This window comes from Sceloporus occidentalis, unplaced genomic scaffold (genome assembly GCF_023333645.1).
Source record: "Sceloporus occidentalis isolate IW3139 unplaced genomic scaffold, rSceOcc1.0.p SCAF_1, whole genome shotgun sequence".
NCBI classification, from domain to species: Eukaryota; Metazoa; Chordata; class Lepidosauria; order Squamata; family Phrynosomatidae; genus Sceloporus; species Sceloporus occidentalis.
This window is the reverse complement of record NW_028316981.1, coordinates 20,384,449-20,397,505: the sequence shown is the minus strand read 5'-3', so window position 1 is coordinate 20,397,505 and position 13,057 is coordinate 20,384,449. Positions and strand designations below refer to the sequence as shown.

General features: G+C 40.3%; 2 protein-coding genes across 2 annotated transcripts in view; both read left to right on the top strand.

Annotated features, from left to right (window-relative positions):
• The window catches only part of LOC149321068 (zinc finger protein RFP-like), a 115,040-nt gene that overhangs the window by 49,070 nt on the left and 52,913 nt on the right, over window positions 1-13,057 (top strand). The window lies entirely within an intron of this gene.
• On the top strand, window positions 3,694-12,155 carry LOC149321070 (killer cell lectin-like receptor subfamily F member 1). The gene is made up of 7 exons (XM_089502538.1): window positions 3,694-3,750; window positions 3,923-4,064; window positions 5,956-6,045; window positions 6,451-6,585; window positions 8,906-9,060; window positions 9,996-10,108; window positions 11,832-12,155. Exons 1-7 carry the CDS (start codon window positions 3,694-3,696, stop codon window positions 11,953-11,955), a joined length of 816 nt encoding a protein of 271 aa, XP_089358664.1. The 3' UTR covers window positions 11,956-12,155.

Genomic DNA, 13,057 nt, shown 5'->3' with positions numbered 1-13,057 from the left:
AGGATTCTTAGCCCTGATGGAGGCTGTGCCGTTTGGTTGCCGCAGCCTCCATCAGGAGTAAAACCAGATGGCTCCAGACCACCCTTTTGGGGTGGTCTGTCGAGCCCCGCACTAAACCAAAATGATTTCAATGCTTAATTTCTTCAACTCCTCTTCACCCAGGAATTTTATTTTTTTTAATATATATATATATCTTGCTTCCCCCTCTCACTGTGTTGCATATTATATTCTGATAAGGTGTGACTGATGTTGTGGTTGAAAAGAACGGCTGCTCAGGTGGGCGTGTTTGAACATCCACCGAGGCTATGCATGCAAACCTTCAGAGCTATGCTCTGCACTTCTAAGCTGTTTCTTTGCAACCTTTGCCTGCTAATGGAGGATGAAGAAGGCTATACTGCTCTGAACATCCAGTATAGGAGACCCAGGGATACCTCAGCAAGATCTCCATCTCCAGCTGGGAAGCAAGGTACCCTTTCCAGGCCTTTCTACCAGAACGGGACAGAAGGCAGCTTACAAAAATACTAAAAACAAAAAAACTAAGAATAAGATAATAAAAAATTGGAATGCAATTGTAAGTTATCTTATTAATATGCCAATATTTTTTTCAAAGTGTACAATCATATTTTAAAAGTGCAATAGAGTTTAAAATACAGCACAGATGTCCCATACATATATGACTCACTGAAAATGAAGCAGAGAGAGAGATGGTTCTCTAGAAGCAGTACTATCTGGGTAAAACATAATTAAAAATTCCTATCTGAGGAATATTCTGTACTTAGTGATTGCTTAGGAGTATGAACCAGCATGGTGGTGTGATCTGAGCATTGGACTACAACTGTAGATCTGGGTTCAATTCCTAACTCAGCTATGGATATCCAGTGGATGACCTTTGGCAAGTCACACACTCCAAGCCCCCAAAAACCCAGTGACAGGTTTGTCTTAGGGTTGCTATAAGCTGGAAACAACTTGTAGGGACACAACAACCTCAAAGCAGTACGAGCAGAAGGCAATCTCATTTCAATTTTTTTTTCATAATTTCCCCCTTCCCCCAAATTTACAAGGTTCATCTTATTAGAAATTTAAAAGTTTTGGAGTTAAAAAAAAGTGTGAGGAAGATGGGAAAATGACAGATTAATGCACCAGGGCTCAGGCGTTTCAGTGTTTGTAGTCTTTAAACTCTGGATCTCAATCCTGGTGTATTCAACTGTTAGTCCTGAACAGCCTTTATATTTCTGAAAAGTACAGCATGGTCCTGGGAATAGTTTCTAGTGTAAATGGAGTAGGGTATGATTGTTGATTTTTCCCAGTTCCATTTTGTAGCATTTACCAGGGTGTGTGTGTGTGTGTATTTATTTATTTTCAGGAAGGAGACTGTTAAAATGTAGAATGTGGAATAAAGCAAAACTTATAGGTTTTTCTATCTGTAGCATGAACCTTTATGTGTCTACTCAGAAATAAATCTCACTGAGCTCAGTGGAGTTTGTTCCTAGGTAAATTGGTATAGAAATCCCACCTGAATAAACATATACCATTGCTTCCAGAATTAAATCAAAAGTGAGAAGGGGAAACAAGAATTAGATCAAAAGATAATACATAGATGCTAAGGAACAACATCTTTTCCTTCCAAGAGTAACACAGTCAAGGATGTCATTTGCTTCAATGTGTGATAGTCAGATGTGTGAAACAGTCAGCCTTGAATATCCATGGATTCTTTATCCATAGCTTGAAAATATTCAAATAAATATAAATTCCAAAAAGTGGATTTTTGCCATTTTATATAAGGGACATGATTTTACTACACCATTATATTTAATGGGATTTCGGTATTCGTGGGAAGTCCTGGAACCAAACCGTAGTGGATACAGAGGACCCAATGTAGTAGAAAACTCTTTGTTAGGGTTTCATTTTTCTATAAGAGGGGTGTGTGGAAGGGGGGAATGTTGACCCAGGGCCCTTACTGAAATAAAATGCAAGGACCAGTCCAATCAGCTTCTTTAAGTTGTGTGAGGACAGTGTTGTAGTGGTCACAGGGCTCACAGGGACAGAGTATCACAATATTTTGTTATTGACAGGGACTATCACATCAACGGCCACCCTCTTCTGTTTCCTCTGAGTTTCTCTGCAATTCTCTGAATAGCTCATGAGGGAAGTGGAATTTTCTAGCATTAGTTAGTATGAGCCATCCCTGTTGTTTAAACAAAATATATTGTAGTGTCTCAGTCATGGACAACTCAGGCCCATTGGTTTCTTGAACTATTTGATCTCGGAAGGAGTGGAAACTGACAGAACTGGACATGAGGGTATGTTCTATGTCAGGAACTAATGAATCCCAAGGTTGTTGTTTTTTACGGGGGGAGGGAGCTCAGTTAAAATAAAAATGATGGTGACTTTTTCCCAGCATGTTACAAACACTCCAGATTAATTCAAAGATATATCTGTGTTCGTCTGTAGAATCAGTATGTAGAGAGATCATGTAGCATCTTTGAGACTAACTGAAAGAAAGAAATTGACAGCATGAATTTTTCTTTTTTTCAGTTCGTCTCAAAGGTGCTACAAGATCTCTTTATGTACTGATCCAGATCAAAGTTATAAACAATCCAGATGAAGCCTCACCAGCATTGCTAATGTTAGGCAGGTTGTACGTTATGTACTGCTGTAATGTTCCTCACATTAGTATCCCATCCCTCCTTCATGGAGCTCAGAATTAATATGGGCTACTGACACAGAGAGGGCTATGACATGTTCTGTGGGCATAGCCTTTAAATCTGGCTATACATTCTTCCTTATCCTTCATGGCCCTCGAGGGCAGGTTATATGTGCCCGAAGTACACTGCCATGGCCATTGCATGGGGGGAGTGGAGAGAAGACCACACAAATGCAGTTTGCAACCAGGGGGAGGTCAGCTTCCTCCTGGATCTTCCATAACTCACAGGAGATCTGTAAAATGGAGGTTAACTTTATCTGTTTTTTGAGGGTTTTTCAGGCTATGTGGCCATGTTCTAGAAGAGTTTTTTTTCCTGCCTTTCTACCAGCATTTGTGGCTGGCATCTTCAGAGAATGCTTGAACCCCAGCAAGCCTTTAGTTTTGAAAAACAAGTTCTGTATGTCTCTTTAGCTCACAAAATAATTGCTATCACATGCTTTAAGCAACAAGTAGAGATTTTCTTGGGCTCACAACTTAAGCAGCTTTTTCCTAACACAGCATGGCATAATTTAAGGAGCTGGGGATGTTTAACCTGGAGAAGAGAAGGTTAAGAGGTGATATGATAGCCCTGTTTAAATACTTGAAGGGATGCCATATGGAGGAGGGAGCTGACTTGTTTTCACTTGCTCCAGAGACTAGGACCCGGAGCAATGGATGCAAGCTACAAGAAAAGAGATTCCACCTCAACATTAGGAAGAACTTCCTGACAGTAAGGGCTGTCCGACAGTGGAACACACTCCCTCGAAGTGTAGTGGTCTCCTTCCTTGGAGGTCTTTAAACAGAGGCTAGATGGCCATCTGTCGGGGATGATTTGATTTGGATTTCCTGCATGGCAGGAGGTTGGACTGGATGGCCCTTGCGGTCTCTTCCAACTCTATTTTTCTATGATTCTATGATTCTAGAGAGATGCTGGCAAAACGTCAAAAATAAACTCTTCTAGAATATGGCCACATAGCCCATAAAACCCACAAAAACGATGGATGCCGGCCATGAAAGCCTTCAACTTCACATTATTCCCACTGCTGCATAACTATAGTAGGGGCCAGGTACTGCCTGGATGCCTCTTCCTTTGCTTTCTGTTAAATGGCAGGATAATCTGGTTAGGATTGGGTTAGGAATCACCATATATTGTTTGACACTGAAGAATCTGCACAGCAAGAGGATTTTGTTTAGTGTTTCATGTACAGCATTAAACACTCCCCCCTCCACCCCCAATAGCTTTATGCCAATCCTTCTCATCACATGCGTGATATCCTGACTGACCGACTGTCTAAAAGTGTCAAAACCCAAAGCTTCCTCTCCTTTACTCTGTACCACATCCTTTTCCTTTATGAGCAAAATGCAGTGAAGACCGTCTCTGGTACGGATACTCAAAAGCTGATCTATCTCTGTCAGTCCATTTTAACCAATGTGACCCATACATTTTTCCATTGCCTATCAGGGCTATGTGTGATGCCCTGTCTCTACCTCGCTCAAAGAGCAGACTTCATGGATGAGTCCAGAAAGGTTTTATTGAAGATTAGGCCCAGCACAGTAGCAAGCTCATTGCCAGCTCGGAGGTTGAAGCATAGGTTTCACCTTTAAGAACTCCCCAAAAGGCATTCTTTCTTCCAAAGGCTAAACAACCTTGGATCTCACAAATATCTCCTGCAGCTGCTTACGCCTCCCAACATACCAGCCCTATGCCAACATGGCTTCATGACAGCTAAGCAAGCTTTTGCATGGCTAAGAAGCCTGAGTCTGTGTTTCTCTGATACTATAGAGATTACCACATGGGGGACTGGACATCATTGTCCCGTCCCTGTCCTGTCCTTCCATGCAATCGTGAGAAGTACTTTCAAACTACACCTGTCATTCTCCTGTCCAGGAAGCATGAGTGAAAGTGATCATGCAAAAGGCTTTCACAGTACACTGCACTGATCCTGTCATTCTCCCATGAGTGAAGTGAAATTGTCCCGTCATTTGCCATCATTTTGTTTTAACGGAAGAACCCATTAATACAATTTTACTAGCCTGTACCCCATGTGGTAATCTCAAATGTGACTCGTTGATTCCTCTCCAAATTTATGCCAAGCTTGCAAACATGATAGTTGAAGTTCTTTCCACCTCAGATGTACTTTGCTGTGGCTTCTGAAATCTGGCTCTTGTTTGTTTGTTTGTTTCAAACAAAGTAGCAACAAAAAGTAAATAAATAGTAAGTTGGAACCAGAACCTGTGTCCCATGAGCAACAGGCCTCCACTCACCCAAAGTGACTCTACCAGATTTCCATTTGATCCTGTGGAGCATGTCACCCCATCGGGTTTAGGCCATTGAGATGGGTCCCTTGACCTTCCATGTGTTTTCAGGAGGCTGGAGTTGCTGCTTGGGGCAGGGGGCATCTGCTAACACAGATTACATCCACCTTAATCTGATGCCAACTCAATTATTATGTCAAACACTCAATAGCAGTCACACTCCTTTGAAACTTGTTTTTCCAACAGTAAAATGATTGAAGGACTACTGTGCCAGTGGCATTTGGTGGCTTCCATGTCACTGGAGCAGCAACTCTATTCCATGTTTTATTCTGATCTTTCAAGAATCGTTCCAAGAAAACTATCCCCAAATCATGTTCAGTGCCATTTATAGCTTCAGACTAAAACCTGAATTAGGTTAACTGCCCCATTGACATGGAAGCTGCCAGGTGTTGCTACATCCAACAAGAGTCTGTATTCAGTTTTGGTAGCACTGGGAAGGTGTGGAAGACCCCTATATAAAACCAGTCAGTGTTCACACAATAGGAAATTAGACAGACCAGGAATGAGAACTATATGGTCTTCTAGATATTGTTGGACTGCAACTCACAGCAGCATTCACTGTAATAGCCAAAGGACCAATAACATCCTGAAGGTCACATGATTCCCATTCTTAAGATTTACTGGTGGTCTAAACTGGCTTAAAGCAGTTTTCATTAAGTGCCTGGAAATACACTTTTGGGGACTGTAAATCCCAGAATCTAACCTATAAATTACTCATAGTCCAGCTAAATAATTCCTCCAAGTTCCTCATGTTCTCAAAGTACATTTGTTTACTCTTCACTCTCTCTTTCCTCCTTGCTCACTCTTGCCTGTTGCATTGGGGGGGGGGGGGGGCTTCTCAAAGCATCCCATAAGGACATAAGATTTGTGTTTACCTGCCATAAATTGTGGAATGCAGTCAGCACACCTGGCTCACACACTCTGAACCACCACAAATCTGCTGTCATTCTTTACAGATGCTCCCCCATCTCCTCATTGCCATCAGATCCTTCCATGGGCAGCATCCCTTGTGATTTTCCTCCTGCTAGCAGCTGTCATAGCCTTAGGTGAGTATTAGAATAGTCCGCATCATATGTAGTATTTTTATAGTGTGATATGATTTCTGATAAGCATAGGAATAGCTGAACACATAGATGCCTTGTGGTTCTCCAAAGAAGCCTTTCCAGCATTTTCCAGGGCTCTTGTGCCTTCTAGGGACTATGGAGGGGGGTAATTGTGCTACATTTTCCCCTACACACATTTACTTTAAGCTTCATGGGAGCTTTCCCTAAAACTAGGGCAGATGCAGCCCTCTGAGGCCCAGGGGGAGGAATGTGTGGTATCCAGACCTTTGGAAGTGCCCTACATCTGCCCTCTCCATCCAGGTCACAAACAAAAAAAACAGGGCAGGGGGAATTTTGTGGTCTTTTTCTTTCCTTTGGATTGATATACTTCCTGTTTCTTTTTGGAAGCTTTGAAAGTGAAAGTTGAGAAAGGACAAGCTGAGGTTGACAGCATGTGCTCTGTGAAATGTGATATGCCTACAGATGATGCCTTATCTTTTCTAAGAAGCAGGCTCTGTAACCAAAGCCAGGGCAATTCCAAAGGTAGGTAACATTCATACGTTCCAGATTTGTTAATTATAACTTACCAAGAAGGAAATGTAGTAATTACACGCAACAGCTATCTTTGTAACTTTATTACAAAACTGTGATATTTTGTGACGTTTGAACTTCTGTGGAGACATTCGCTGGATTTAGGAAATACATTCCATCGGCAGAATAGCTCTCTGTTGGAAAAAACTTGTTTTTTGAGGACAGTTTGAGGACTGGATATCAATCCCACATCTTCAGCTCAGCCCATACATCAGTATCTCCTGGGATGGCCATAGGAAGGGAGGGACATCTTTTTTTAGCTATGCACCTACGTTTGGATCAACCTATGTTGTGCATGTGTTCCAGCAGTAAATCCAGCAAAACTACTTACTTCTGTACACTAGTGTAGTATAGTATAGTTAGGGTTGCCATAAGGCAGGACCTCCAAACCAGGACAAATGTAGGGCCACATTTTCTAATGTAGGACACTTTTTTTAAAATGGAGGACACATGAAAAAATTGATAATTTTTTTTAAATGTGAATATAAATGCATGTTTCTTAGGCATGCTCAAAATGGAGGACATTTTGGCATTATTCCTAGACAGAAGGCTGAAATGTACTTCTCTTTCTGGCCAAACACCCCCCCCCCAAATTCTACAAGAACATTTCCCACTTCCAAGCTAGCATTTGCAAGATCACAGGCAGTCCCTTGTGCCATTGCAAACTATATTTCCCACTCCAAAGCAGACATAGCATTTGCAAGACCACAGGCAGTCCCTTGTGCCACTACAAACTACATTTCCCACTCCCAAGTAGGCATAGCATTTGCAAGATCACAGGCAGTCCCTTGTGCCATTGCAAACTATATTTCTCACTCCCAAGCCTTCTTAGCAATTCCCCCCTTCCTCCTTTTCCTTGCCCCCTCCAACCCCCCCAAACCCCTCCCCCCCTCTTTTTCCCAGGTATGTCTCAACTTAGGAGGGATTTATGGGACAGATCCAAAGCCTTTTTTCTTTTCTAATGGGAGCAAAGCCTTGAGAAGCCCTGGACCCCTGAGAAGAAGAGGAGGGGGGCTTAGAGAGAGGAAGAAAGAGAAAAAGAAGATTTGGAGGGGGAAGAAAGGAAGAAAAAGGAGAGGAGGAAGAGGAGGGGAAGAGGAGGAGAAGAAAAAAACGGAATAACAAGAAGAAGAGAAGGAGGGGAAAGAGAAAGAGAAAGAGGGGAAGAACAAAAAGCAACTTGCCTGCAAAGCCCTCTCCGCTTGGAATTTGGAGCATCATGCCCAAATAAGGAAGCAGAGGGCTGGCCAATAGAGGCAGGGCAGTGCAGCAGACCCCGCCCCTGCTGGTTTCAGTCCTCCTGCTGTTGCTGCTCCAGACAAACTGCATAGGCAGCTCTCTATAGAAGACAGGCAGCAGCCCTGGGAGCCCAGAGTTGGGCAGCCACCCGGGAATGGGGGTGGGGGCGGGGCGGGACCGGGCACGCCCCCAGGGGGCGGGAAAATCCTGCCCACCACCGTGAAATGGCAACCCTAAGTGTAGTATAGTGTAGTCTCTGCATAACATAGCGATAGCAATTTGATTCCACTTTAATGGTCATGCCTTCCTTCTATGGAATACTGTAATCTGTAGTTTGGGAAGACACTTTAGAAATCCCTCTTGGAAAGACCTAATGCTGTAGTTCAGAAGAGTGCAGAAAACTCTGTAGAAGAGAACTGCTTCATCAAACCAGGATTCTATAAGACAGAGTCATGGCTGTTAAGCAATTTAAAGTGGTATCAGTCTGTTGTAACTGTGTATAGCAGTTAAAGCTTTCAAGGTTCTGCTCGTTCTGACCCATTTCAAGTTTGTGTGGACTGGTAAGCTGGCTCAGACCAGTACTGAGCAAGCAAAGAATATACATGCACAATAAAGTCTCAGTTACTTTAGAATGGAGCATATTTTTAGAAAGAACCCATAACATAGGATTCTTTATATATTATTCTAGCAATGAAGTGGTGTCTTGCCCACACCACCAACTGGGGACTGGTAGGAATATAGAATGCTGGCTCTTGTGGAAACAGGTTTTCTCCAATGCTTTTTATTATTATTTTATTAAAATTACAATGCATACAGTATAACAACACAAATCATAACGGAAAAGCTTCCACTCCCCCCCCCTTCCCTAATCATGCAATTGTACAAAACTAGTGAAATCTATTTTAATTGGTTTGTATTCTTCGGGTGGTCTAGCGCTATTGGATTCTATACTTGCTAGGTCTCCAGTTTCCCATCAGTAGAAATGAAAGCAGAGTCCAAAACATAAAAGGGTTGCTTGGCTCTTCCTCCCTAGTCAATTCCAGTTGTAAACTCTGCCCTGCACACTGGCATCTTTACAAGGACAAGTGCTACTGGCCATCAACCGATGTTAAATCCTGGAATGAGAGCCAAGCAGACTGCTCAGCAAGGATTTCTCAGTTGGTGGTGATCCAAGGCAAAGAAGACCTGGTAAGGGAATCCATCAGATCATTCTTATTTTGTGTCGATATGCATTTTTAGCACAAGTAGATTCCACTGATTTCAAGCAAGAGTTCATTGGATTTCAGCTTTCTGATAATAACAGTGGCCATTGAAAATGAGGAGGTTTTCAAATGTAAGGCCTACTCCTGTGTTTCACTGATACAAATGCTGTAGTAATTCTTAGAGCATATATAGAGAATCAGGACATCTTAGGGTGCATATACATTGTAGAAATAATGTAGTTTGTCCCCATTTTAAGTGCTATAACTCAATCATATGAAATCCTGGGACTTTTATTCTCAGCCAACGTGTGTTTGTGCCTCACAAAACAACAAATCCCAGGATTCATTAGGATAGAGCCATGACAGTTAAAGTGGCATCAGATTGCATTATTTCTACAGTGTAGATGCACCCTTGGTCAGTAATTCTGAAAGAACACAAAGATGACAATTCAAAAATGCTTCACTGTTTAATTCATCCCAGATCTGGGTATAATTTCATGGAATGTAAGTATGCTTTTCCGTTTAAATTGTCTCTGTTTTGTATCAAGGTAGGCCACATAATTTTATATGTGTGTGGAAAAATAAACCAGTAAATCTTTTGTACTATGTCAATGAAGTATTTATTGGCATGACAGTTGACATGGATAATGTATGCAAAATGATTTTGTAACATTCATGTATCATCCATGCAGCTGATGAAGTAGACCAAGTCTAGTAAAGCTTATGCCAAAGCATCTAAGTTAGTCTCAAAAGTGCTACAAAATCCCTTTGCATAGTGATATGCCAGACTAACAGGGCTATGTCTCTAAATTCTACCCCCATGGACTATATAGACAAGCACATGGTAATACTCTGATGTGCCAAACAGGCTCAGAGAAAAACACTGTAAAAATGTAGAAGTATTTTCTATTTGTGATACAGGAGTTCTTACAGCAGATTACTCAAGATATGCGTACGTACTGGGCTGGACTTTTTATGTCATTGCCAGAGAGGAAATGGATGTGGATGTCAGGATCCCAGTTTGACCAGACTCTGTGAGTTTGTATTTTGATGGTGCTTTTTATTTTATAATCAATGTTTCACACCTTGCAATTCTTGGAGTTGAAATAGGTGATTCAGCAGATGCTATCCATTCTGCTGGCTCTTATTTCAACCACCACCATTTTTATCAGAGGGGGAATTAAGTCTTAAAGGAAAGACAGTAAGAGGAGAATTAATTTAGCAGAATTCTGGCTGGATTACCTACTTCTAAGCAGCACTGTGTTTTGTTTTGTTTTTAATTGTCATACTCTATTCAAGATCCTGGGGTTTACCTTAAAAGCTTGAATGACTTGGAGGCAAAAATAACTACTCCTCATCAGTGGCGTCATTAGGTTTGGCATCATCCGGTGCAGTAACTCATGGTGTCACCCCCCACATAGACCTCCTTTCCCATTCCACACGATACAGAATCCTTACTAAAAAAAATTGTACTAATATTACTCATAAGTCATAATTCCTGTATATCCCTAAATGTAATCACAGATAGTTGTGACATAAAACAACTAGCAACATTAAAATTATACCTTTAAATTAAATAAGTAGATCACAGGCACAGGCTAAATGTATCCATGTGCATTGTATTATGTGATTAAAGAGAAAAGTTGGTAAAATGTAATTAAGAATTAAAAAGAATTAAAAATTTGTAATGTTTTTATTTTAAAAACATTTAAAAAGTGTAACAAATAAAATAAAAACCAGGGGCCTCTCCTTTCTCTTCCCACTGAGCCTTGACCCAGTCACACCATCTCTTCAGCATTTTAAAGACACACACATGAATGCCACAGCCCATTTCTGCCAAAAGGCAGATGCTTGGTGAGCAGTTCACTCTAGCATTCCAGCATGTGTTGTGAGAGCCAGCATGGTATAGTAGTTTCAGTGTTGGCCTGAAACTCTGGAGGCCAGGGTTCAAATCCCTGCACAACCATATAAACCCACTAGGTGAATTTGGGCAAATCATACATTCTCAACCTCAGGGGAAGGTGATGGTAAAGCCCTTCTGAACACATCTTCCCAAGAAACCCCATGATATGGTTGCCTTAGGGTCACATAAGTTGGACGTAACTTGAAGGAACACAACAAAAAGTTGCCCCCTATTATGCCACTCTTCCTCATTGATTTTGTTGGCAGGGAAACATTATTATCATCTAACAAGGTTTGGGAAACTGGCTACATTAAAGAAAAGGCTTCAGTAGTGGACTATGCTGATTTTAACTGCCTTTAAATGGATATTTCAAATAGTTTCATTACATTTCATTGTTCATCTTTTCAATGTTTTGTCTATAGTGTGTTCTATATAATATTGTAGAATTGTATTTTTGAATTTTGTATTATTTTAAAAATTAGTAATCCTCTTTGATTGGGGGGAAAGTGTACGATACACAGACGTTGTACTCTTTCTGGCACAAAGTTAAGAATATTTCCACTGGCTTTTTTTTTTATGAGTTTACATGTAAAGGTCTATTTCAAAACCAAATCTAGTTGAATCAGTTTTATCCCTTTGATTTTTCTCTTACGTGTTTAGATCTTAGGTCTTTTAAATGTACAAAATGTGCAGTTTTTAATGTACAGTTCTTTGAAATCCTCTTTGGAATGAATGGAGAGTACATAAGTTTTAAAATAAGATATATGCATGATGGGTAGAATGGTAGAGGTTGTCACAGGGGGAAATTGACACAGTCTTGAATCCCATTGACTGTATCCTCATTTTTTCTCCAGGTTTCAAGAACCAAAACTCTATGGAGAAGAATATTGTGGAGCCATAAAAAATAAATTAATTATTTCTGATACTTGCAATGCAGTATTTAGGTGGATTTGCCAGAAAGACTCCATCCTGATTTGATTTTTTAAATAGATGTACAATATAATTATGATATCTAATTTTATTATTTTCTGAAAACACAAGATAAAAAATAAAATAATAAATGAGCATATTAATGTAGATGAAAGAATTTAGCTCAAGAAATGAGAGGTATATGGTGAGGTATATAAGGATCTGTTTTATGAGGCTATGTCCACAACAAGGGAGAAGAATAAAGAATATTTGTCAGAAGTAATCTGCAGCTGGTTTCTTTTTTAAAAAAATATTGCTTTAGTACTTCAATATGTAATTTTGCACAATATTATGCAAAATATTACATATTATTCTGTAACAGAAATTTCAGGAAACTTAAATTTCTAGGATTAGCATAGCAATAGAATTGGCAAGAGGACCTAGTAATTGAAAATCCATAAGTTTATTTCCAATTGTCGACAAAGGAAAACAATGAACTCAGTGGAATTCAAGTTCCAAAAGCTGAGACCCCAAACAAGACAAAATGGCTCTTTTTATATTATTCAAGACAAAGAAGCTTCTTCTATACACCTGATTGGCTAATTACAATTTAAACATACAGAATTCTTACAATCAGAACAGAAATACATGCATACATTAAAACTGCATCATCACTCCTTACCCCCTCCTGTAGGAATTCAGTGGCTTTCCTCCTAACCTTGCTCCTGAATGTCCTTATCTCAGTAGTTTATGTTATGTCTTTTTACTGGTGCCAGCTTCCATCCAGGTCAAGATGCACTCCTTATTCCTTTGCTCTAGTTTTCTAAACTCCAAGCCTTTATTTCAAAAACCATCTCTCTGGCTGACAAAGGTGACTCCATCTTTCTATAGTTTTTTATTTCAACAAGGAATATTTCCACCACAATTCCTTTCTTACCCCCCCCCCCTCCTCCTCTTCCATGGCTTTCCAGAGGTCAAAAATATTCCTACTACAGTCAGAAACCTTCTTGAAAAGTGTGGGTCATGGATTTAATTACATCATTTACTGGTTTCATTTTCTGCTAATGAGACATTTTTCATCTAATACTAATATTAAAAAACCCAGCTATTCTTAACCCAATATGGAACAATAATTCTGGAGGCTGAAAAATAGCTCAGGAATATACTTATT